Source organism: Strix aluco, chromosome 18 (genome assembly GCF_031877795.1).
Source record: "Strix aluco isolate bStrAlu1 chromosome 18, bStrAlu1.hap1, whole genome shotgun sequence".
NCBI classification, from domain to species: Eukaryota; Metazoa; Chordata; class Aves; order Strigiformes; family Strigidae; genus Strix; species Strix aluco.
The window spans coordinates 2,853,352-2,879,528 of NC_133948.1; the positions used below are offsets into that span (position 1 = coordinate 2,853,352).

The following is a 26,177-nucleotide window of genomic DNA, read 5'->3' on the forward strand; positions in this document are numbered from 1 at the left end:
ATTTAACACTATTAATGCAGGCAGGAAAAATATTTGTGATCTATAGTATCACAAATACATTTAGTAAGTGTGAAAGACTGAAGGTTAAGGTTCTGCTTATAATTAAAAAAAAAATAAATTTTACCACTCTGCTTTAATTCCACCCAAAGAGAGGCAATGTATTACACCAGCTTAAAGCACATTCTAGAAAACGTTTAATGACGTTACTTTCAGATACTATCAACAATAATTTTAGAAAACCCAGAGTTTAAGGGCTGCTCCTGGCAGTTCAATAGCAAAATTCAATGAACACCACAGTTTTACTCCTAAGGTGGGGAGGAGAAACATAGAGCTCATACAGATACATAAACTATCCAAAAGACAGCTAACCAAGGCCTTCGGTTGAAACCCATACGGTTAAGCAGACAACACTTGATTTTCATAAGAGGTAAAAATTTTGTAAGTAGCAAGCTAAAACAAGAATTTAAAAACTTACAGATGTGGCAGATGTTGTAATTGCAAAAAGCATTCTTGAACTATAATCCACTGGGCGTGACTGAAGTAGATATATAACTCTGCAAAGAAGTATTTGTTTTTAATACAAGTACAGCATAGCTGCTGAAATACAATGTATCAATACCCACTCAAATGTAAATATATTTCACTGTGAAAAAAGATTAAGGATAAGAGATTCCAAGGATATAGAAAATGAGAAAATCTCCAGAAAGGTACTCTTAAACACTTACATCTGTAAGTTATTGCAAATGGCATTTCATTGCATGAAGAAGTATTTGATGATTCAAAACTGATGTCACCAGAGAGTAAAAATAAGAACACAACAGTGAGTTCTGAATCACACACACTGTCAGGATCCTTGAAAAAGCCAGATATAGTTAAATTTGCAAGTTAACAATAATTCACCATATTATATGTAAGACAAAACACATACCTTCGGAGTTCTTCATCTTCCTGTACATCTCCAAAGATTTCTTGAGTTTTCTTTAAAAAGACATTAAGAAATGTAGTTGTGAGAGTTTTTGAAATTTTTTTGATAAATAGCTGGGTTATATCCTGCTTAAACCCTGTCTTAAAAGCTGGGCACCCCTGCTAATGCAGCCAAGGAAAGGAATTCTGGTTTTATCAGTCCTTTCTTTATTTAACTGTATGCTTGGCAGTCAACACCATTCCTCAGCCTGCCAAGTGGTATTTTGAAGCGGAGGCAAATGCCTGCTCCCTGCCCTTTCTCCCCGAGCTGTATGCTGCATAGACAGCAGTTAACTCTCTGTTAGCTAAGTTGCAACAGGAGAGGATTTATTCTCTTTCCTATTCTAGAATCAGTGTTTGATGTTTGAGTTATATTTACAACTCCTTTACTCCTTTAGGCTGGCTACACAAGCTCACTGTAGCACCAAAGATAAAATTTTAATCTCTATACAAAGAGAAGGGAAAGAATTTCAAATCATTCTCACTAGAGACAGTGGTGTCCAATAGTATTAGAAAGGTATTGAAGTTGTTAGTACTCTGGATTCAGATGCATCTTAAACAGATTCATGAGTACTAAAGGCAAATTGTGCAAAATAACCTTAGTCTTTTGAACAAGTACTAAAAATATACACATTTTATGTAACTGGCCATTTTTCTCCCAAAAAGAATCTCCAGTGATGACTTACTTCTGAGGGCAGTATACTTGGGCACAGCCATTTATCCAGCAGTTTATCCCAAATTTTGTTCATATCCAAACTGTTAATTTCTGCTATCTCCTTAGCTGCCATATGGATATCTACACAAACAGTTAGAGACAATATATTTACAAACTAGTATTATCTTGCCTCGCACCTTTTAAAGAACTTCTCTTTGCTTCTTTGAAACTAGATTATGGATACTCACCTGGATAATCTCTGCCAGTTGGATTCTGGATTCTCTGGTCTATGCTGTGGTGTTCATATAGTAAAATGATAAGATTTGCTGGTTTCCCAATAGACTTTAAATGCTCTCTAGTGTTCAAGTTATGTGTTATTAGAACATTTTCTGTTGCCGATCGCTTATACTGCATATATAATTTCTTCTGGAGGACTTCTGCTTTTTCATGTGAATCATCCTTTAGCAAAACACCACAGTTTTATATAAAACAACCTCCTTTTACTCAAAAGCACTAGAAGAATCATCTTAACTTTTTATAGTCTAAAACTGTGAACTGGGTAGCAAGATCTGTTCTTCAGATGGGTCTGCATATCTGTATCTACAGGTATTTTTTCCATAAAGAGACAGTATTAACCATGCTGCTTTAGCAAGAAAATGTATTTTGAAAAAAATTGTTAACAAAGGCATGTTGTGAAAAAGCCAAATAAAATATGTACCGCATGCACCAGTAGGTAAATTAAAACATTTTGAGGTAAGATGCAGAAGAAAAAAGATTTGATATTAAACCTTGGCTGCTAGAATTACAGTTTAATTTTGGCACAATTCTATTCAAAGGTGTGACTAAGTATCAGAGACCTATTTAGTGTTCATTGTGTCTCAACAACTCCATAGCAAGCTTGATATTTATAAGCAAGGCTGAGATTCTTATTCACTTTTCCCTACCAACCATGTAAAAATGAGCCTGAGAATCAAGTCAAAGCAGACTTTCTTTATATGTACTACTACAAATAGCTGAAGAATTTTGGAACTCAAAGCAAAAGTTAATATTGCTATTGATCTAACAGCTAGAACAGATTCCAACTCATTCTCCTGCAGCAAGAAAAATGCACACAACAGGAGAAAGAACAAATTATTCTTTCTTAAAACTGTATTTTTTTTGTTCAGCCTCCAAGAACTGGAAGCCTAATTCTTGCTAGGTTGCAAATAGGAGCATGTTACCGGACAGAGAGGGCCCTTCTGAGGGGTCACTTACACAGTCACTTCCCCGAAAGAAAGTACTTCCCATATCAGGGTTGGTTATGGTACAATTTACACACCACTATCCAGAACACCAAAACACTAACATAAGTACCCGACTATACAACAACAGTCTTGCAAGCAGCTTACCATTACCTTAGCTGTAGTATTCTTTAGCCATTTCTCAGCTAGATAGAGACAGAATTTCAATGCCTGAATCTGGTCAGGCCCTTATTTAAAGAAAAAAAGGGAGGGGGAGGAAATAAAGTTTTCATTAATCCTTTCTACAGTATACAATATATCCATTTTATTTCAAAGAATTAAAAAAAAAAACCCCATAGAAGCTGTTTAAAATACTAGGAAAGCTCTTGTGCTTAAAGAGCAAAAAAAAAAATCTGTTTGGATTCAGATAATAGAGAAGCTAGCTTGAATTTGGCTGAAATATTTGCTTTTGCCGGAAAACTTGTCTGAAGATGATATGAACATGCAGAAACTTTAAGCAAGACAACATGGCTTAAAAAAAGAAAAAAAGATTTAACAGTGATACTGTGTTATAAAATGGCTGTTGTTCTAGCCTACTGTTCAAAATTGGATGTAGGAGACAAATGCATTTTTATTCTCAAATTTCCCTGGGTTTTATCCAAGAATACTGAACAAATGTTTGGTCACAGGCTAGCTTTTTTTTTTTTCTCAAACATATTCTCCTTCTCCTGCTACTTCACCCCTCAAGTCCTCACATATGTGCTTTACCTGTTGGAAATTCTTGTGCAATCTTGTGAGCGATAGCTACAGCCCACTCTGGATTAATTATAGACAGCAGATATGACTGAATCGTCTGCACGGTTTTAGTTGTTTCCTTGTTAACAACTGATGTATATCCAGTGTTTCTCATTTCAAATATTTTTGGTTTCAATTTTTTTTCAAAGACATGTCGAGCAGCAGACATGTGTAAGGTATCCAGTGAAACCTAGAAAAACATTAAAGTAGATTAAGAGTTGTCAGAAGTTCTATAGTGAGGCCAAAATCACGCAAAAGAAAAACAAAAGCTTTTTTTTTTTTTTTTGGGGGGGGGGCGCGAATAATTTTGAAATAAATTCTTTCAAGATGCTACTTTACCTTCATTAGTTTGGAAATCAACAGAAGTGTTGGGAAGGATTCCTCACTGAGCTCTGCAGCTGAAAGGAAAAAGACAGCTGTCTATGATAGTGTCACAGTCCACTTGCAGCTTTCTTTGTGAGATTGAGCACTTTCAGTTTGTTGTTAGGTGCAGACCGCCATTGGGAAAGAAAGAATTTAATCTTAATTATCCACACTGGCCTCAGTAGTGGGATACAGGGATTACTTTGGTTTTTGAGAGGTCCTAAGAAAAAAATTTGAGGACAGAATTCTGCATTTTATATATCATTTTAGCTCCACTGAAAGCCAGTTACCTCACCAGTAGCAATTTGGGAGCACAAGTGCTTTCAGAAATACTTGAGATGAAAACTGCATTAATAAATACATACAATCAATATAAAATATATACTGTAGAACTTTAAAGTTCATAGATAGCAGAGAAAGGGAATTATACATATATCTAGCCATAAAAAATACTGAACGTACATATAATGTTCCAGAAACACTGTGCAGTTCTAAAGAATATCAGATGAAAGGGCAGTCTGGTTTGAGCAGCTGGAGATAAGGGAATCACATGCTCCAAAACATATTGGCGTTCTAGGTCTACAGGGGGAGAAACTCTTTTATAAGATTCCAGATGTTTGAGGAGGCTCAAAGCCTAGGGTGGAAAAAAAAATGAAATGAAATAAGAAAATTGAAAAAGAAAACAAAGAAAAGGCAAAAAAGCCACAAGACCATTTCTCCCTGCCCCCACCAGTAAACACGCCTAAGTCCTGGAGGCATATATTTTTTTGGCAGAGTTGGTACATATCTATAGAGTTTTTATCCCTGCTGTGAGCCGTTGCTGAAAAACAGCTAGAGATCGCTTTTTCTTGAATTCTATTTTCTGAATGAGAGCTGTGTAGATAGAATAATTCCGTAAATTTCAACTGACTCTTGAATAGCTACACTAGTAAGCAGACAAAACAGAATACAGATGCCATTATCAAGGTAACAGCAACATATTTGGACATACCTGATTCAGCTCGATACTGGCATTCTTTACATCGGCATTTTGTATCACTTTCAGGACAATTTCAATAGTTTCATAATCATAAGGATCAAGCTGTTCAAAATAATGATCTGGTTTATGATTCGTCTTGTAAAAACATACAACTAAGTTAACTTTTTCCAAGTTTAATACCAACTATATTGACATAGCACTGAAGAAACAGTATAAGCATCATGACATACTTCTCTAAAACAAGACTTAACTTCATAGTCCTAAATCCTAAAAAAATTGTCAAAATATTGCAGAAAGACCAAACATGAAATGATGAATAAAAAAAAAAAATCCAAACCCAACATTCAAGCAAACAAAAAATCCCAAGAGCTCATTTTTTTTGCCCCTATCTATTTTTAATGTAGCACTTCAAAATATTTCCAGTGTGCTATGACATTCAGAATTTTTTTTTTGTTTGATTATTTTCTGGTTTCTTTTTAAGGGAAGTCAGGAAGAAAGACTACCTATCATTAAAGAAAATTAGATATGTTGCTCTATTTTTTTTTTTTTTTCCTAGAGAAATAGAAAACTGAAACTTAACATTTATATTCTTTAGGAAAACTTGACAAAAAATAACCTTTTCAAATTTCTGTGGAATTATTAACCTGTAATTCAAGTGACTTGCACCATTTGAGACTAGATGTATAGTTTAGGGATTTTTTTTTTTTTGCTTATTTTGGTGTGGGTTCTCCCCTCACCGTTTTGGTTTTTTTTTTTTTTTTACCTTGTACAATATTCCACTGAGGCTAATGACCAGGTCTTTCGTGCTTTTCAGTAGAGGAATTATTTCTAGTGCTCTAGCTAGTAATGTGGAATGAGGTTGCTTCTCACTGTATTCTGCAGAGTCATCTCCAACATGATTTGTATTAGCATTCTGGAGAAGAAGTGTTTCAATGCAAAGCTGCAGTGCGGCATCACTGTCCAGCATGAAAGTACTAGAAGAGGACAGAATATTATTTTCTCTGTGACCTTTAGTGTGGTCAAGGTGCTTATTTCCTTATGAATAAATTCACCAGGGATCAGTATGCATCTTGATTAATACTTTAAAATAAAAAAAAAAAAAACAATTTGCATATTACATTAATTAAGATATATTTAAACCAAAATAGATTTTAGTAGGCATGGTTATTATTACAGCAACAATTAAACACAATCAATTTGCTTCAATAATTACCTGCAGTAATTCAATATGAGATCTGTGTCTACTTCTGGATTTTGTACCAGCGTTCTTATGAGTTCCTTCTTTCTTATTGGTGGTTGTCTAAATACAGTCTCGAAAGAAATCTACAGATAAATAAACATTTTATCTTCTTCCCAAAGAAGTCTTTTAGACAATATTAAGACTAATTCCTTATGCAGTTAACCTTTTATATTCTCTTTAATTTTAATCCAGATACATTTAGAGCAGGAAAAAGCAGTGCATTTGCTGACTATGCCCTGTGCCAAAGAATACTTAAGCACCTAAAAGTTCTTTTATAGAACCTCAATTATTGCATTTCTCAGTTTCTGAGGCTGATTTAAGCAGACAAGCAGAATGAAAAATTAAAAACAAAACCCCAACTTCCTTTACGTTTGAATAGGAATTCTGTCTAAAAATCACAATACATCTCAGTCTATACTGACATTTAATCAGTTAATAAACCCCCCAAATCAATCAATCAAACTTACACCAAATTTACCAAGTTGGATACCCCATTCTGCATCAGTAACCAATTCTTGGAATTTTTTTTTTTCTTCTGCTTCACCACATTGGTTAGCAAGCTGTGCTCCAACCAGAGCTACTGCCTAAAAGGAGTGAGAAGGGAAGTGAATACAAGTATAATAAACAATCTGAAAATTGGGAATCCTAAAGCCTAAATTCTGAAGAGGAACTTAAAAGAACTATAGATGATCATATAACTGTGTAAAATGAAAACAAACATCACAGAAGATAGTATCAGGATTACCCCACCTCCTGAGTTGGCAGTTCAAAGCTACTTTAAAACTGAGTTTCTTTCTTGAAAATATTTTGTTAGTATTGTACTAGTGAAGCTAATACAAAAGGTATTTTTTAGGCATCATCTTTCTCCAAATTTATGTCACGCTCCCTCCCCATTTCTTTGTTATGCTTTACTCCCATCTTCCTTTATATTTTAATAGACATATCTATTTATTAATTCCATTCTTGACAACTGCTGTAAGAGAATAATTTATCCAAAATATAATGCAGGTATAAATTATGATGGGACCTGAAATAAACAATTTCAAGCTTTGGAATAAGTCATGATGAGGTAACCTAATGCTTGGACTTACATCATGCTAATTATTCACAGCAACTGCCTGTGCACAATCTTACACTCTGGTAAAGAGAGGTAGCTTCTCTCAGTGGCACCCTAAATGAGGAACTTGTTCAAACAGCTATACCCTTAATAATGGCAAACTATTGCACTTCCATATGATATTGCTGACGTCTTCTTTTTAAGGAAACTCTGTAACATTCTCCGTTTGATAAAGAAATACATTGCCTTGTGAATTTACCAAAACTTTTCTGTAATTTTGACATGTATTTTTTATGACGTCCCACAGCTTATTGAACATATCTTCCTTGGGCAAAATTGTGCAATATCCCAGTGCCAGGTTCTGATCTATGAGACGACAGTTGAACACCTGTGTTTTAGGGAAAAATAAAATAATAAAAAAACCTACATTGTAAACTTCAGGAATTTATGTTAACAGGTCTCTTTCTATGAAATATAACACATGAAAAGTATGCTGTAATTTAGAGGTGTATTGGGCCTTTAAGTTAGAGGGGGAAAAAAAAATAAATAAAGATGCATTTCAGGTTTTAGAACTTAAAATCTAATTATACTGAAGCCAGCCTAAAAGCAACTTTCCTTAGTCTAAACTGCCTTAGAAGATGGTATATTGCAGGTTTTGCAGACAGCTTTTTATAAAAACTCCCCTCAACTAGAAGTCATCAGTAAGATAGAGAATACCTACGGATCATAACGGCCATTATTATAATTTAGGAGTCCTTAAAGGATCCCACAAAGATGAAGCTTCCACTGTGCGCGACTTTTCAGGCAGAGCAACTAGTGTACAATCAAAGAGCCAGAGAACATAAGAGGCTCAAATTTGCCAGGGCTACAAGAAGTGGCTGCCAGCAAGGTGGTGTCTGTTCAAAGGCTATTGAGAAGCCCGTGCTCCAGCTGCAGGAGGAAGCGAGGCAGCTGGGACTGCAGGGGCCAGGCTGTCACCCAGCACACCCTTGTCCCATTCTGGTATTGAGCCATGAGGCTGGGGAATCCAATCCCTTCCTACCGCTGCAAGACTGGCAGTACTTCCCCTCACCTTCACTATGGTTTTCCAAGGTGTGTGATTCCCCCCCCCCCCCAATGTATGGGTTTTGTGGTATTTGGCCACATCACAATTTCAGAATGGGCTTCTGCAATAGGTAGGGTAGGCTCTTTCTCAATAGAGCAGAAGAAAGGGGCTCACTCTTACCCTTTTCAGAGCATTCTTACCTTGTGTAGTAAGGTCAGGATAGTGGCCATAATTACTGAAGTACACTTCTGTTTCATAGCAATGAGAAAGCTTCTGGTTTCAGCTAGCATATTGCCATCATGTAGCTATTACAAAAAAAAAGACAGCACATGGTTAAAATTAAATTCTAAGCCTTCAACTTCTATTGTCATTTTATAGCCTAATAGGAGGTACTATAATAATTGTATTTTCAGATTTAATTAAGGTCTTATAAAGATCTCTTCTAGATAGAAGGACTTCTGTTTCCAAATGCTTTTGAACTGAGGGGTGTTTCTTGAATATTCTACTTACAACTTTTCCCATACTAATCAATGATAAAACAATGTGAAAGAACATTGTAAACCATTACTAGCATTCATTTTATTCCTGGCTTCTCTGCAGAGACTAGAAGTTTAGTTCTGAACATACTTTGCAAAGAGAAACAGAGGACCATGAAAAATAGGGAAGAAACTACCAGCTCCTTTTACAAAATGACTCAACACCTGATCAAGTGGTAGTAATTTTTAAAAGGTCATGGCAACAGCCTCTCCCATACCTATCAAGTTCTTATATAACTACTCTAAACTTGGTAATAGTTGGCAGACTGCTAAGATTTACTGTCAGCAAAATTCAGCATCATCCTTGACTTACCTTTTCACTCAGAGACAAATCCATGGTATTTGATACACCATGCTGAAGACAGGATCCAAATGAACAGAAAATTAGCCGCAAAGCTAACTCACACTGGCTGCACTCCGTGAGGTTCTGTAGCACTGCACAGATGGGATTTCTAGCTGGCTGCAGAAGGTTCTGTCCTGCGATGTATTTCAAAAACAACCCCAGAAAATAATTAGTGTATTTATATTAAGCATATTGTTCTTGGAATTACTATCAGAGCAGTTTATCTTTTTCTTCATTAAATTTATGACACAAGATCAGCCTTAATTCCCTTTGAAACCTTACATTTTTGGGCCTTTTAATTTAATACAGACTCCCATTTTAGTTCAAAAACCAGAAATTGGTCATCTTCTTGGAAAGGTTCTAATGGATCCTAGTGAATGGTGGCAGAACTCCTGTACTGAAGTGCAGGCTTTGACAACATACTCAAACTTGCATGGCTGAATGGTAGCAATTACCATCCAAACTGGTGTCTTCTGTGCTGAACCAAGCTATCCCCCTAGAATATGGGTTTAAGTGGAACATCTAGGCACTTATTTAAAAAACTATGAGTTAGTCATGCTTGTGTAGGTTTCATTTAAACCTGACGTTTTCTAGTGGTCTGGTTTATACTTTTAGTGTGGTGAATCTGCCATCATGATACCTTTAATAAATGCACAGTTTGCCAGGCTTGTAGAGTCCAAAGGATACAGCTTGTTCTCTGAAAAACAGACAAATACACATCAGCAGTGTGCCAACATCTCAGCAACACTATGAAGCCTGAAAGTACCTTAAAAATACTCCACTTCAGGGATAGTACATAAAATAAAGACACGTGAACTCTAAGAGCCAGGACTGCTATTTTTAACCCTGCCTAATCAGAAATTATCTTCTAGGAGGGAATATCTTTTCAAACGCACAAAGGAATACAAACCAACATTTTTCAGTAACTACTTTGTGTGTAAATTCCTCTATCTTGATGAGACAGTCAACATAAATGCTTCATCTGTGAAGGTAATAAATCTCTTCAGGTCAATCAAATAAGCATATCCTTTATAGGTAGATTTAGCACTGGGCAACAGTATTTGGAACTATATGCTTTTTAATACACCAATGACATGTTAGGAAAGAAAGCATTTACATAAAGAAGTATTAAAAATAAATAATTCTAAAATATTCAGTGCCTCTTTTAGAGAGCCGGAAGTGTCTTTTTTCAGCACCTACAACATTGTAGAGTTCTATTTATAATAGCTGAAAATTTCAAAAAGTTGTGTGTTTCTACAATAGTATGTAATACAAGGACAATAATTTTAGAATAAGCTGAAATTCATCTTGATAAATTCCTGTCTCCATTAGTGGCTACTAGAAGATGTCTAGAGAAGATCATAAGAGCAGGGCAAGTTTATAGTAACACTTCTCCAGAGCATTCTTCATGTCTTCAGGTATTTGTCATTCAGATTATTCCTGAACCAGAACAAAAACCAAAGTCATCTTTACATTTTATCCCCCCCAATGGATATTTCTTCCATGAGTTTGTCTAATTGAGATTTCTGAGGTGATAATTTCCACACACATGCTGAATTATATTCCTGGACAAAAATTGATACAAAATACAGATTTTTATATTGACTCAATGTTCAGGAAAGCGAGTTTACCGCAGACAGGCAGAAGAGAAGAAATAGTTTCATATGCAACTGGAAGAGCTATCTGTGGATCAAGAACTATCCCATCTTCATTAAAGAAGTCATCATAAGTCCACTCTTCATAAGGATCTTTATCTCCTCCAAAAGGCGTTGTCTAAATAAGAACAGAGGTACACACGATGAAAAAAAGCAGCTAATAAGTCTACTAAGAAACCAAGTGTTGCAAGAGATTCCAGTCTTCAAATACAGGAACAGAACACGATGTTCTACTTGAAAATGGATTCTACTATACTACTTTTTGTTAAATGGGCAGTAGCATTAAATACATTTCCTACTTAGAGTGGCCACATTTCCTTTAACGTTGCAGTACAGCCAAAATGCATCCTTAATTAATTTAGTGGAGGCTTTCATGAACATTCTTGGCCAGATATTATAAGCAAACATTGTTCAAATGGATCATTTTTTAGAAAAATAACATTCTGTGCATAAATATGCTTGCCTGGCCACTTTGATCTATTCCACTCAAACTCTAAGAGTCCATTCATTTCAAGTAGCCTAAAGCACTGCTTGACCTGAACAGAAAACAAAAATGCTATTCAAGAACTTGATCCATCTTAAAGTTTTACAAAACTGTTGGAAATGCCCTCACATAATACATGCATTCAAAAATCAAACCCTTCCTGCCATATTTTACCTACTTTAAAAAAGAAAAAAAAAAAAAAAAAAGATTTTTTTAAAGTCAGTCTTCTATGCTCTCTAGCAGTCCTGGCAGCAGCTATTAATAACATCTCCAATATTTTCAGTAGCAGGATTTATTATACTGAAACATAAGTGGAGAATGCTACTTGTGCCACACCTGCACTGCTTTTACTACTCAAATCAGTTTACTCTTTATGCTGACGTACACACGTATTCAGGGACATTTTTATTTCTAGGGCTGTGGGGGGTTTTTTTGTTGTGGTTTGATTTTTAAACAAGCTGATTAAATATTGCTGGAGAAATGGGAGAAAAAAATGTATGTACAGTGAACACTATTCAGACAAGACATTACATATGTTAAAAAAATATATTAAGTTAGCAGAAAATACCTTTGCTGTAAATCCATAGTTTTCTATTTGGCACTGTCTGTAAACTTCCTTGGCAGCCAAAGTATATTTACATAGTTCCAGAGAATCTAGTAGTAAATCTGTAGAAATATCAAGATCATTAGCATACTATAAATGGAAGGTTCATATGGCCTATTAAAAGGAAACAATTCTTTGTAGCACCTATTTCTACAGAGGCATATATAGAAATTCACTTTGTTTTCATGTTCATTAAATATTGTTTGGAAAGTTGAATTCCCAACATGAAGACAAATAAATAATAGCAATTACCTGGACTACACACTGTAGCTGCTTGGCAAGCCATTTCATAGATCACTGCTGGAAGATTCATATCATTAGGAGTGATCATAGCAACATCATCTGCCAACATATGACAAAGCCTTTGACATGCTGAAAACAGCAGCTTCCCTGTTTCTTCATTACAGTGATTTTCATAGAACTCCCTGTTAAAAAAATGGATGTTAAAAATAAAAATAGTCCTTAGGGCTTTTACTTAAGGCCACATTCTGTTCTAATTATTTAATTCTCTTTTACTTATTTCAGCTATATGACTCACTGCAACTAAAACTTCTGTGACTGAAGTGAAAAAATATAATGGAGCTTACTGAAGCACACAGAACACAATAAAAAAATATATTTAACATTTTCATCTGATCTCTTTTGGGGGGAAGTGGTAGTAAGTTTAAATTATCTGACAACATAAGCAGAGACCAGCTAGAAACCATGACATGGTATGTACAGTCAGTGTACAATAGTTTTCCTCTCTCTGTGTGAGCCAGGGAGCTCTCATAATGGTTATTTAATATGGTGCCTTACTCATCTCTCACTATAAAAGTGCAGGGAATCTTTTTACTTGGTAATCATGTCATGGCAAAAACCAATGGCAATTTTCAGACAACAACCTAACTCTACACTCAATATTGCATACAAGCAATATAAGCATATAGCTTGAACACTCATTTTTAGAAAAATAAAACCTAAACCAAACCCCCTCTCCTTTGGCTCTACATCTACTTACTTCTGCAAAGTATCAGAAATAGTACAGAAAATCCCATTAAAACTTATAATCTTGAAAATCTCTGCAGTTTTACCTGCATATTTTTATAGCATCCTCAACTTTTCCAGCATCTAGTGCTCTCAAGGCCAGTTTTTCTCCCAGTTCTTGCTCCGACCTTTGCAGGAGCAAAGCCAGCCTATACAACCTTGATACAGTAGAACGCTTCCTGGTTTTACCATCTTCTGAATTATGATTCTTTGTCTGCACTTTTCTAGACTTTGACAGAGATGTGGCAGTTTCATAAGCTCTTATGTGGTTCTCAAGAAGACTAGACATCAGTGAAGGATTCCTAAATTCTTCAACTGAAAGAAAGATATCAAAATCTTCCTGCAACAACAAAAAAAAGATTATATATTTGTATTCATGTAACTTCCTTTAAGTGTTTGGTTTGGGTTTTTTGTTAAAATGTTTTTCTTTCCTGTTTCATTCTTAGAAGAGGAATACTTTCAGTACATAGTTGACTTTACTAGTTTCTACCAATTACTGATTTATGTAATAAATTAGAGAATTTCACTGGGCAGTAGGTAAGCAAAATAAAAAAACCTGAAGGATACTCCATACTCAAATGCTGTATTAAGTAACTTAAGTTAACAAACCATAATAAGATCTTAATAAATTATTACAATACTGTATCATGAAAGCTTTGAAGTGTTAGCAATTAAGACTTTTGGGAGAGTATCTAATTTTTTGGTTTAAATGGACAACTAGGTTCTAGTAATTGGGAACTTTCCCAGGCACTATTTAAATTGCTAATTAGCCTTAGAATCTCTTTGAAGTCAATAATAAAGACAAGCTTTGCACATAGGTTGTAAATACAATTAATTTTTAATATCATCCATGTTATAAGAACAATTGGAATAACTACAGTAAATCAAAAGCAGTTTGAAACTATAAAAATACCTACCTGCAGGGTAGCAAGTGTTTCAAACATTTTTAGGTTTGCTTCACATTCATCTTTCTTCAGAGGATTGTCTGTTGGAGGAGAAAAACAAATACTTGCTGACTTGTTGACAAACAAAAATGTAAGATTTTTTAAGTTGTAGCTTACCTTTTTGAATGCTGAACAGGAATTTAAGGATTTCCACGAGTGTCTTAGTCATAAACATTTGTGTTTTGTGCTGCAGGAAAGGAAGAGATTGATGTTTTGTTTGGTCAAAATGTTGCCAGTAACAGACAGTGACCCACAGGCTTCCACTCTATTAAAATACTATGCAATGGTCTACTAATGTCTTAAGCAACAATTATTGAGTCAAAGATACAACCAGTTGAAAAGCAAGGGAACAGAAAGTTATTGTACATATGCATCCTTTATAGAAACACCAAATATTTTATAGCTGTAGTACGTATACTCCACAGTCTGCTAGTTCTCACAGGAGTTTTGAAAATATCCACACTTCTCCCTTCGTTCTTCCTTCCCTTGTCCAGAATAACTCCCTAAAACAACCGTTAACAAAAATTCTCTTCGTGGTTGCAAGACAGTAAGGTGTACTGTCAACTGTGAAGCTTCAACCACTTTGGTGCATGGCAAAGCCACACATACAGTTTTTAAAAATAACTTTTACAAGCAGCTAAAGAAAGAACTGGAAAATATGTAGGACTAGAGGTATAATAATGCAGTGGGATTTATAAATTATTAATTGAATTCAGCTAGCTATGCCACTGTGTGGAGATGCCTTTAAAATTACACAAAATAATTGTATAGTATACAGAAACAAATCAAACAAGTTGGAAGAGGCTTCAAGAAGTTACCTAGCCCAACCTCTTGCTCAAAGCAGGACCAGCTCATCATCCCCTTTTGCTGGAAGACAGTTTTTACATTTGCATCTTCTACCTTTTTTTAAGCATCTGGGTAAGAATAGTATTTAGAATAATTTGTGCACACACTTTATGATGTGAAATGACTTGGTACCTCTTCAGAATCATCTGTTTTATTCTGTAACACCAGCGTTCCCCATACAGTCAATCTCTCTGCAACTTTCTCAGCTTCAGCAAGAGTCAGAGATTTTAACAAAGCCAGAGATTCCTCTCCCTGAAGAGAGGTAAAAAAAAAAAAAAAAGTAAACCAGAAATAATCAAAAGAAAAGGGCATTTTCTTTTGGAAAAGCTTAAGTTATGTGTATGTCCTTGCTTTGATACAATGGTTGCATGATGGCCAATTGGGTAAGAGTAATCTTCCGCTGATGAACTTCAAATCTCTTTATAAAATACATTTACTATGACATGACTTCCTTAAACTCCCTGAATAGTTTTTGCTAAATCTATGAGGCTTTCAGTAAAAACTATGTGCTTACTCGCTAAGGGTTATAACAGGCAAATTAAAATGAAGTTTTGTTTATTGGCAATTGTGCAACATTTTTAAAACAGTATGATTATCAAGAATACCATGTGCTAATAAGGCGGAACAAATGTTAACATGAGAAACACTGTTTTGCAGGGGAGTTAATTTGATTCCTTCAATCAAAAAGCCTCCTTTTCTTCAGGTCAAAGAGATCCCAATAACATACCCAGAGACAAACAAAGAGTATAAAGATAATCACACCTACTATAATGGAGCAAGCAAAGTTAAACATTTCTAGTTAGGATATCAGTGTAATTTAAGAAGAACTTCAGGTTTTTTTGCTAAACTCAGACTTGAAATTAACTTGGAAGAAAACTTCATAATAATAGATAAACATTCAAAATTCTGTATTGCAAGACAAACATTCAGGTGCTCTCAATGAAAAAAGGGGCAGGTCTGTACCCATGTGGGGTATCATTGCATTAGAAGAAAGCATTTCTCAGAAGAGATAATATTTTTTTTATTTTTGTTGGCAAGAAAGCAACTTGCCCAAAAACAATTCTAGCAAAAACAGCATGTGAAAATATGTAGAGACTTCAATCCTAAACTTGTCTTATATGTTGTGGGTCATAATTGTCATTGTTTTTTGCCACAAATGAAGGATGGCTCATGATGTTTAAAACTCTGACTAAAGTCTCATTTTCAGTGTCGAGTACAGGCAGTTATGTGTACAATTAATAGAACTAATTAAAAAAAAAGTTATATGTAAACTGTGTATAAGATTTCAGCAAGTAGTACAACTTGCCAGTTTTTAAAATAGGCCTCAGTGTCTTTAAATTCTGAGATCAACATGAAGTAGTTTAGTACCCTTTCTTTATCAATCAGGTCTAGCATCCTCAGAACGTAGACTTCCACAGTGGGCAACATGTACGCTGCTACAATTTTCAAAGCATCCTCCAAGGAAGTAGGGGTATCTTGTTTAAGTATGTATTTCACTAGCCTCTGTAAAAAGAAAACAGATATGGACTTTAGTTTGTTGATGTATAGAATAACAAAGGAAGTCATTTATACACACTTCTGCATTGTAATCATACAGCTCGTACCAAGCAAGTTACCTAGAAGTTTAAAACTTCTGTCTAGAGAAAACTTGACTAACGCATAACTGGGAGAAGATAGACCTTGGGGAAGAGAATCATCTGGGAACTCTCAAAATTCAGGGGATTCATCTGGGTCCACAGGATGACAAAAAACTTTTCCAGAAATACTCATGTTTCCCCCCTGCTAAAGAGAGTGTGCTATAAAAACAAAGCATATATTAAAAAAATTGCTAAATATTGTTCACTGTGACCTTAGGAGAAATCAGATCTGAAGTCTTGAGAGGACTTAGCCTTCCATTTTGTTAGTTTCCTCTTTTCTTTCCCGCCCCCCCTTACAGAAAGCATTATATGACCAATGCTGTGCTAATTAGGTTGAGCTACATTAATCCACTAATTATTTAAAAAAGAGTGGGTTTTCAGGCAAAAAACATGTCCCAACAAGACAGAAAAATGGATACTAATAACAAGTGGGAGGTACCAGTTGCTAAGATTTTTTGAAAAGTCTGGCTTCTAATACCCCATGAAAATACATACACGTAACTGTAGGGATTTTTGTTTAATAGAAGTAAGAGTAATGCTGATCACTTACCATTATCATCTGCTTGTCCTTTAAAAGATTAGTATCTCTTATCCCATAGGCTCGCAAAAGCTTCTTCATCTCCATCAGCCGGTAACTTTCCTGCAGTAGCTTTACTCTATGGACAAATTAGACTATTATTAAGTAATTTGCTACCTACAGTTATGTGATTTAATCATCATACTACATCAGATACACAGTATTCCCCTCCCCCCTCCCCCCCCCCCCATTCTAATTCAAAGTACACATAAAACTGAGGTGTAAACTGTGGAATTTTGCCTTACTTGACATGATTCATTTCCAAATGCTGTTTTACCAGCTGCTCCACTGCTGCACTCCATGGTACCATAGCACCATGCATTATCTGTAGAACTGCATCAAATTTCAGCTATAAAAGGAACATAAAGAGCTTACTTTTCAAAATAAGTTACAAGTCTTGAAGTATTGTTCACATGTGGTTGAGTCTGAAACTACAAACAGGGAGGGGCTGGTGGGGAGTGTGAAGCTCAAGGGCAGCCTCAGCTGTAGTGACCATGAAATGGTGGGAGTTCAAGATGGTGGACCTTAGGAGAGCAGACTTTGACCTCTTCAGGGATCTGCTTGGTAGAGGACCATGGGATAAAGCCCTGGAGGGAAGAGGGGCCCAAGAAAGCTGGTTAAAATTCAAGGATCACCTCATCCAAGCTCAGGAGCAATGCATCCTGACAAAGAGGAAGTCAGGTAAGAATGCCAGGAGGCCTGCATGGGTGAACAAGGAGCCCCTAGACAAGCTCAAAGATAAAAAGGAAGCCTACAGAGGGTGGAAGCAAGGACAGGCAGCCTGGGAGGAATACAGAGAAACTGTCCGAGCAGCCAGGGATCAGGTTTAGGAATGGCAAAGCCCTGATAGAATTAAATCTGGCCAGGGACATCAAGGGCAACAAGAAAAGCTTCTATAGGTACATCAGTGATAAAAGGATGACTAGGGAAAATGTGGGCCCTCTCTGGAAGGAAATGGGAGACCTGGTTATGCAAGATATGGAGAAGGCTGAGGTACTCAATGACTTTTTTGTCTGTCTTCAGTAGAAAGTGCTCCAGCCACACTGCCCAAGACGCAGAATGCAAAGGCAGGGACTGGGAGAAGGAAGAACTGCCCACTGTAGGATAAGATCAGGTTTGAGACCATCTAAGGAACCTGAAGGTGCACAAGGCCATGGGACCTGATGAAATACATTCATGGGTCCTGAGGGAACTGGTGGATGAAGTGGCTAAGCCACTGTTCACCACATTTGGGAAGTTGTGGTAGTTTGGTGAAGTTCCCCCTGATTGGAAAAGGGGAAACATAACCCCCATTTTTAAAAAGGGGAAAAAGAAAGACCCAGGAAACTACAGGCCAGTTAGTCTCACTTCTGTGCCCAGGAAGATCATGGGGCGGATCCTCCTGGCAAATTTGCTGGGGCACATGGAAAATAAGGAGGTGATTGGTGACAGCCAACATGGCTTCCCTAAGGGCAAATCATACCTGACAAATTTGTTGGCCTTCTATGATGGTGTTACAGTGCTGGTGGATAAGAGAAGAGCAACCGATGTCATCTACTTGGACTTGTGTAAAGCATCTGACACTGTCCCACATGACATCCTTGTCTCTAAATTGGAGAGACATGGATCTGACTGATGGAGCACTTGGTGGATCAGGAATTGGCTGGACGGTCACATTCAAAGAGTTGCGTTCAGCAGCTCGATGTCCAAGTGCACAGCGGTGACAAGCGGCGTCCTCAGGGGTCAGGGTTGGGACTGGCACTGTTTAAAATCTTTGTTGGTGCCACAGACAGTGGGATTGAGGGAACCCTCAAATGACACTGAGCTGTGTGGTACAGCCGACATGCTGGAGGGAAGGGATGTGCCATCCAGAGGGACCTGGACAGGCTGGAGAGGTGGGACCGTGCAAACCTCATGGAGTTCAGCAAGGCCAAGTGCAAGGTCCTGCACTGGGTCGGGGCAATCCCAAGCACAAATCCAGGCTGGGCGATGAGCAGATTGAGAGCAGCCCCAAGGAGGAGGACTTGGGGGTAGTAGTGGATGAAAAACTGACTGTGAGCCAGCAAAGTGCACTCACAGCCCAGAAAGCCAACGGTGTCCTGGGCTGCATTGAGAGCAGTGTGGCCAGCAGGTCGAGGGAGGGGATTCTCCCACTCTAGTCCACTCTTGTGAGACCCCCCTGCAGTGCTGTGTCCAGCTCTGGGGGCACCAACATCAGAAGGACACGGACCTGCTCGAGCGGGGCCAGAGGAGGCCACGAAGATGCTTGGGGGGCTGGAGCACCCTCCCTGTGAGGACAGGCTGAGAGAGTTGGGGGGTGTTCAGCTGGAGAAGAGAAGTCTCTGGGAAGACCTTAGAGCAGCCTCCTAGGACTTAAAGGGGTACATGAAAGGTGGGAGGGACTCTTTATCGGGGGGGTGTAGGGATAGGACAAGGGGTAACGGTTTTAATCTCACAGAGGGCAGATTTAGATTAGCTATGAGGAAGAAATTCTTCCCTGTGAGGGTGGTGAGGCCCTGGCACAGGTTTCCCAGAGAAGCTGTGGCTGCCCCCTCCCTGGAAGGGTTCAAGGCCAGGTTGGACGGGGCTTTGGGCAACCTGGGCTAGTGGAAGGTGTCCCTGCCCGGGGCAGGGGGTTGGGACTAGATGGTCTTTAACATCCCTTCCAACCCAAACCATTCTGATTCATTTAGACAAGCATTTTATTTTCCAGCCCTACCTCTACTTGCATAAAAGTGTTCATTATCATAATATGATATGCCAAGTTAGGTTAGAAAATGCTTATAGTAATTTATGATGCTGTAGACCTTGAGTTTCATATATAATAAAATTGGTGAGTTTTCCATTTGATGACATCAAAACTACAATTAAATTGCCAAGCAAAGAACATCACATGGGAGAAGATTACTAAGACAGAATAAAAAGACAGCATACTACTTGATCTTCCCCATACCACCCATGTAAAAACGTACTCATATGCTTATATAAAAATTATGTTCCATTCTGAACTGACGTGTTAGAGCCACTTGATGCCTGTTTCATAAAATATACTTACATCTGTATCAGAGATGCAGTCAATGACAGCTATTGCCTTTGCCTCCCATGCAGTTTCAAATACTGAAGTAGACCGTGTACGACAACGTTCTAGCAAATCCTGTATATTTTGATAAAGATTATGAAGATATTTGAATTCAGAAAAGATATTAACATCTTATAAACAAAAAAGTTTTTTGGACATTAAGGGACAGATTTGGCCATCTGGACTTGTATCCATAAATGCCTTATTACTGAAATAGTAACTATCAATAAGTTCGTTGAGAGGAGTAAGCTAATCTTAAAGCTGGTCCTAAAATTCAAGGGTAAATAAAAATGGTTTTCAGATTTGTTTTCTGCTTGCTCATATTTAAATAGCTTTCTTCAAAAGAAAGAAAATATGGATACCTTTATATACTGTAGGAGAAGTTCATCCTTTTGTAGATTATGTTCACACAGGTAGGGTTTTATAAACTTCTCCAAAATGGATGGGACAAGCTCTGGTGCCAAAATTTTATCAAACATGCGAAACACAATAGTATTTGCATTTTCCTAGGCAGCAAGTGGAACAATGCCATGTTAGAACATCACATATGTTAGTACGTGATCTTTTACATCTCTAATAAATAATTCAATATCCAGCGTCCATTGAAATCATTTGAATGATTTCAACAACTAGCATCCTTCTTTGGCTCAAATAAAAGCTTTCTTTTACAAAGCCCCTTCTTGTTCAGTTGTACTTCTAATTTCTCTGTTGCTAATGCTTGCTCCACAATATATCATCTGTAATGAACTGCAAATCATGGAGTTTAAGCTATACCTTCTCATAGTATTTTGTCACATTATATATTTATACCCACAGTTGAAACAAAATTTGTAACAAACACAACATATCAAATAGTCTTAGCAGCTTATGAACACAAGTTTAACCAACCAATCCACCAGGATTCCTCTTTTGTCTGACTTTACATCACATGCTACAAGATTTTTCTCTTTCTCAGAACAATCCACTATTCAAAAGCACTTTTGAAGCATCTGCAGAATTACCTTTTCAAAATCACAGAGTGCCAGCCTGCAGTTGTATTTTCTGTACAGCTTTATCAGTTCTTGTAAATCATTTACCAGCTTCTTTAACCTATGTACCTCTTCACAGTCACCACATCTCTGAAACAGTGTTTAGAAGTGAAACGTTAGAAGACTTGCTACAATCTTCAAGACTGTTAAGTGCTGTCATAAACAGGAAGAAACAAATTATTCTCCACATCTCTGGTATAAGACAAGGGTAGCTGACTTACAGTGCACCCAGGAAGATTCTGGTAAGATATTAAGAAAAGATTCTTTCTAAATATAAAGAAGTGATGCACTAGTAGATCCTGCACAGGGAAGAGGGATGAGCATTTCATTCACTGAAAGCCTTAAGGACGGGTAAGACAAACAGCTAGGAACAATGTACCTACAGCTGACATTTTCTTTAGAGTCAGAACTCTGTTTTTCTTGAGTTTTTCCAAGAAACCTCACAAACAATTTTTGATGGCATGCACTCTTGAAGATTTTATAAATATACATGTTGAACTGTTACCTTTATATGGCATACAACAAAGAACATTGAGTACATGTTGAAAAGGGGGACTTAGAGTGAATTATCTTCTTTCCATTACGCACTTCGAACGTGGGATTCAGCAGTTTAAGACAACAGATCTAACTAACACAGAATGTCAACATTTCCAATTATTAAAAGGTACAGCTGGTTAGCTTTGAGCTTTTTTGAAGCTGCACGTTCATACTACCACTTTTATAGATGCTAGTATACCTAGGATATATAGCACACACAATTTATTTGTGTTTGCACAAATTCAGTACTCATAACCTTACAGCTAGCTGATTTTTAATACCTGTTTTCTCCAGGCCATAACACACGGTGAATTGCAATTCATCTCTAAAAATTTTGACAGAGATGAGACATGTTTCTAATTTAAGTTCATATGGAGCATCTTTACTGAACTGTTAAAGGGTATTAATCTTTCACTGACTTTTTTTTATTTGAATCTTTAAACCCAAGAAGATTGGAATTCCATTCCTTCCTTTCATGGAATTAAGTCAGTCTTCACCAAAACCAACAGTGACCTAATTATCATCCATTCCAACTCTAGCACAGAGCATATGTTCTGAAGTCTTTTAGTAGCAAATCCTTATATCTGCCACATTTCTTACCAAAGGAGTCCATTGGTTAAAAGATGTCAGTCCCATTTCACCTTGATTTTTACTTGTAAAAAAAACCTCTGCCATTTGGAGTCCATTTTCTGGCCAGTTTGCCTGTCCAAAAGAATTGATATTAGCAAATTTAATTAGCAAAAAATTATACATATAGAAATACAAGACATGCAAAGTGTTTACAGCATGGCCTACCTTATCAGTTAATTCAAGGTTTCGAGCACCTTGTTCCAGCCATTTTGCTAATATTTTCTGAAAAAAATAGTCATAAATAGAGTTATGCTATCTATCAAAGCAAATTTGCCATTAGAAATTTGTTTTAAAAGATATAATTTAAAATATAAACTGTAGGGAAAAGAATCTCTTTAAAAGACAGAGGAACGAGGTTCTGACATTCAAAAATAAAAGTCTGTAGGTCTGACTATAAAACTATCTTAACCTGAGAAAATTACATTTTGCATTTATTAAGTCAGTCTTACCTGTCCCTTTGGCACAACTCTTCTTAAGAAAGGGATCACAACATTTTTAAGCCACAAACATAGTTCCTTCAAAGGAACAGTGAAATGGATGGTATTAAGCAAGTTCTCCAGCATTTTCTCATCAAAGCTGCTTTCAAAATCTGCCTAAAACATTAAAACAGAACAATTACAGATATATTGAGTATATGTTTATCTGATACTTTGTAAAGCTGTTTCACTAACAGGAAGAAGTTATAGATTTCACAAATACAAAATCTTAGTAATCGTGAACAGAAATTAAAAATATATATATATATATATATCTATATATATATATATATATATATATATATATCTCCCTGATCAGAAAAACTAGAGTTTGGCCATCTTAAACAAGACCTAACTGAAGCAATTTCTTTGCAAATTACGGTGGCAGGATCATGTCCTATTACTTTAGGACCTGGAAGTCCTGCACTAGAGAATATAGTAGCCCATAGCCACTATTACGAATGTGTCATTCAGAGTAAGGAGTCCATGTGATTATTTTTAAAGGATTTTAAGGTAGTCAGCAAATGTCCATTTAAAAATTCTGAGAGCTGCACTTGCAAGAAAGTAAATGGAAGATTATAACCAGCACAGAATAAATCAAAGAATTGTCATCCTTCAAACCTAGAACTATGCATTCTGACATCAGAAATACCAGCTTATTCCTAAATCAGTAAGATGTTCAGCCTTCTAAGGAGCTAGGTGAACAGGTAATCATTATGATGACAGCTGAGATTCTGCCATAGACCTTCTTTGAGGAGATGTAACCACATCAGTCTGATTCTGTTAAATAAGGCTGGAAAATTTAAGAGACTTAACATCCTCCATACATACCAAAGAGATGTTTATGCCATCTCACCTGATGCCTAAGCCAGAGGTACTGTGCACAAGATAAATTTCCTTCTTCTAGCTGAAGAAGGATGTTCTTGAAAATGTCTTTGTTATTTAAGAACTCTGTCCAAGCAATACCACTAGAAGCGAGAAGAGGAAAAGAAACAGTTATTGTTGTATGTCAATATTAAAGGAGTTGGGGGGGAGAACCTCAAACCTTTTCTAGACAGTACTCTGTGATGTAAGAGACAACAGTAGTGTTAGATTGTGTGTGCATAAAATCATACCCCCTCCTATACACGTTAAACAAACAAACAAACAAATCCATACAAGATAGCACATGTGCAACAAATACATGTTTTCAATATACAGGGTGACTCAACCTCTCTGCATTCTCCCTTCTCCACAGTAGAAGGTGGGAAACTTCAGGAAGAGAAGGGTCTAAAGTTTAATGAACTCAAATTTAAAAAAAAAAAAATTAAAAAAATATCTTAATTTCAATGGCACATACTTAACCTTTACAGTTAAATTTACTTTAAATATTAACAAACAGAAACAAACCTGAATTTCTCTAGTCCAAAAGCTCCATAAAAAGTTGTAAGCCTTGCCTGAGCTCTCAATACCTGAATGCAGACAAGAGATTTAAGGTCAATATCTGGCTTACCAAACAATGGTATTACATGGTTAGAATAACTATCACAGAAAGGAATAAAGGAGGAAAATACAGACTTTTCAAGAACTTCAGTTAATTACATATGTAGATTGTTTAATAAGGTATTAATCCAAAATTTCAATTGTGTAAACACTTTACACTGATTCTCCTTGAAGGTGAATGAGGACTGTTCAGTATACAACAAGACTAAATAAGAAAATTAAATACCTAAAACACTTAAGAAAAGCACTTCTTCCTTGGATTTCTGGAGCATCTGAAAATTAATCTTTCTGACTGAAAGAATCACTTATTTCTGAAACCTGTCATTGCTGTCGTTCTCTTTCATACTATAAAATATAATCTTGTTTAGACTTTTAAAAAGTTCAACAGTAGTACAGTTTTTAACAGCCTACATTGCAATTGTTTATCATATGATACTGCAGGACCAAGTAGTCTGTCCTCACCTCAGTTATGGATACTGGAGCCCCATCAGATGATGGAGCAATGGCTCTCTCATCTTTCTTCAAGATCTGAAACAAATACATGAAATGGTTTAGCTGACAATTCAGTATATGTAGAACATGCCAGACACTACTACGAATTTAATAAAGACACAAGCAAAAACTTACTACCTCTGTAAACTGGAGTTTTTATTTTATAATGTTAGAGTCTCACTGGATTTCTGCATGTATGCAAGATCAGACAGATAACATATCTCTCTGATTCTGTTTGATAAGACAGGAAACTAAAATAATGAAAACAAAAAAGTTGACATATTTGGAGCTTTTAGTCCTAAAATTAATATTTAAAAGGTACTTAAAAAGACTACTACTCAAAACCAAAAACCTGCTTTCTGATGTGAAAATAAAACTATAAGCTCTTTTTTGCCCTTAAGCAATTACAAGAACAATGTGGAACAGGCCTTGCTTCTTTTTCATGTCTGGTGACATACAATTTATAATTCATTTACTTTTTGAATGACTGTAACTGGTTTGAAGATGTCCCCCCTCTCTAGTTGTACAGAACCATGTAATAGGAATAGACAAGTATAAGCAATTTAAACAGATAAAACCCCTTACTCTGAGTTTAGCGTAGTTCAGCATTTCTTGAGTGGTTTCATACAGTGGCCATGGAGCGTTTATGCAGTAATCCACAACAAACTGGCTATCCTGTTTGCAAAAGGAAACAACTGAAATTAATTCCAAACTCCTTCATAATTTTAACCAATTTATTAGAGAGAGTAGAAATAAAAACATACCTGAATTTTTTGCAAATTTTCTTTGGTTTCATTCACAAGATCCAGCCAGACTTCATGATCATAACTCCCAACAGAAGCTGAAGCTAGTTTCTCTAATATAGTGTTTGCTTTTACTTTGTATACAAGCTGTTTATAAAAAAAAATACCAGTTTTCTATTTGATGCAATTAAGTTTTAAGCAGTCTTCAACTGAAAACTCTACACTTCCATTCACAATGTTTTTGAGACAAAGTGTGTGGATGTACATTGATTTCATTACAGAAATAGATTTCCAATTAGTCCCTAACAATTGTGGTATCTTTTGATCTCACCAGCTAAGCCATTTTTTTAATTTAAAAAAACAAAACAAAAAGCAGAGGAAACATTAAAATTGCATTATTTTAATAAATCAGTTAATGAAGCCAGACTATGTGTTAATAAATGCATGTGAAATTTCTATTTATTTTTTTTTAGCAACACTGTTTCCTGCTAAAGGGACAGATGTGCCTTCTCCTGATCCAGCAGCGCTTATTCTGACTAGAAGATGTACTTCTGCATCACTCCCCATTGCAAGGTTCGTTAATTATTGTAAATAAAAACATAGCTCACCATGTAGTTGTCTAATATTGAATCAGCTTTCAAGTATAGTGAGTTGTTTCATAAGGTAACATTCCACTACATTTGTAACATTTTCAGTACTTTCTGTTGGACTATAGGGCAAGAATCTTACTCATAGTTATACTAATTAATCTCCAAATGTCTT

General features: G+C 36.3%; 1 protein-coding gene across 4 annotated transcripts in view; it reads right to left on the minus strand.

The window, feature by feature from the left end:
• Window positions 1-26,177, minus strand: part of KNTC1 (kinetochore associated 1) — a 43,779-nt gene that overhangs the window by 9,419 nt on the left and 8,183 nt on the right. For 2 of the 4 annotated variants that reach the window (XM_074844715.1, XM_074844716.1), the window contains 37 exons: window positions 25,437-25,562; window positions 25,258-25,347; window positions 24,643-24,708; window positions 24,088-24,149; window positions 23,555-23,666; window positions 22,672-22,815; window positions 22,388-22,444; window positions 22,193-22,294; window positions 21,029-21,145; window positions 20,390-20,533; window positions 20,004-20,102; window positions 17,215-17,318; window positions 16,943-17,048; window positions 16,124-16,258; window positions 14,888-15,007; window positions 14,027-14,096; window positions 13,883-13,950; window positions 13,013-13,305; window positions 12,192-12,364; window positions 11,904-12,001; window positions 10,828-10,969; window positions 9,837-9,893; window positions 9,167-9,330; window positions 8,518-8,622; window positions 7,532-7,660; window positions 6,683-6,799; window positions 6,189-6,298; window positions 5,739-5,949; window positions 4,988-5,077; window positions 4,459-4,630; window positions 3,973-4,031; window positions 3,607-3,823; window positions 3,013-3,086; window positions 1,867-2,077; window positions 1,650-1,759; window positions 929-978; window positions 476-554 (listed from right to left, as the gene is read on the minus strand). In XM_074844715.1, coding sequence (XP_074700816.1) covers window positions 476-554; window positions 929-978; window positions 1,650-1,759; window positions 1,867-2,077; window positions 3,013-3,086; window positions 3,607-3,823; window positions 3,973-4,031; window positions 4,459-4,630; window positions 4,988-5,077; window positions 5,739-5,949; window positions 6,189-6,298; window positions 6,683-6,799; window positions 7,532-7,660; window positions 8,518-8,622; window positions 9,167-9,330; window positions 9,837-9,893; window positions 10,828-10,969; window positions 11,904-12,001; window positions 12,192-12,364; window positions 13,013-13,305; window positions 13,883-13,950; window positions 14,027-14,096; window positions 14,888-15,007; window positions 16,124-16,258; window positions 16,943-17,048; window positions 17,215-17,318; window positions 20,004-20,102; window positions 20,390-20,533; window positions 21,029-21,145; window positions 22,193-22,294; window positions 22,388-22,444; window positions 22,672-22,815; window positions 23,555-23,666; window positions 24,088-24,149; window positions 24,643-24,708; window positions 25,258-25,347; window positions 25,437-25,562 — 4,383 coding nt within the window. The remainder of the gene's footprint in view (window positions 1-475; window positions 555-928; window positions 979-1,649; window positions 1,760-1,866; window positions 2,078-3,012; window positions 3,087-3,606; window positions 3,824-3,972; window positions 4,032-4,458; window positions 4,631-4,987; window positions 5,078-5,738; window positions 5,950-6,188; window positions 6,299-6,682; window positions 6,800-7,531; window positions 7,661-8,517; window positions 8,623-9,166; window positions 9,331-9,836; window positions 9,894-10,827; window positions 10,970-11,903; window positions 12,002-12,191; window positions 12,365-13,012; window positions 13,306-13,882; window positions 13,951-14,026; window positions 14,097-14,887; window positions 15,008-16,123; window positions 16,259-16,942; window positions 17,049-17,214; window positions 17,319-20,003; window positions 20,103-20,389; window positions 20,534-21,028; window positions 21,146-22,192; window positions 22,295-22,387; window positions 22,445-22,671; window positions 22,816-23,554; window positions 23,667-24,087; window positions 24,150-24,642; window positions 24,709-25,257; window positions 25,348-25,436; window positions 25,563-26,177) is intronic. The other 2 variants (XM_074844720.1, XM_074844717.1) reach the window with 2 other exon arrangements.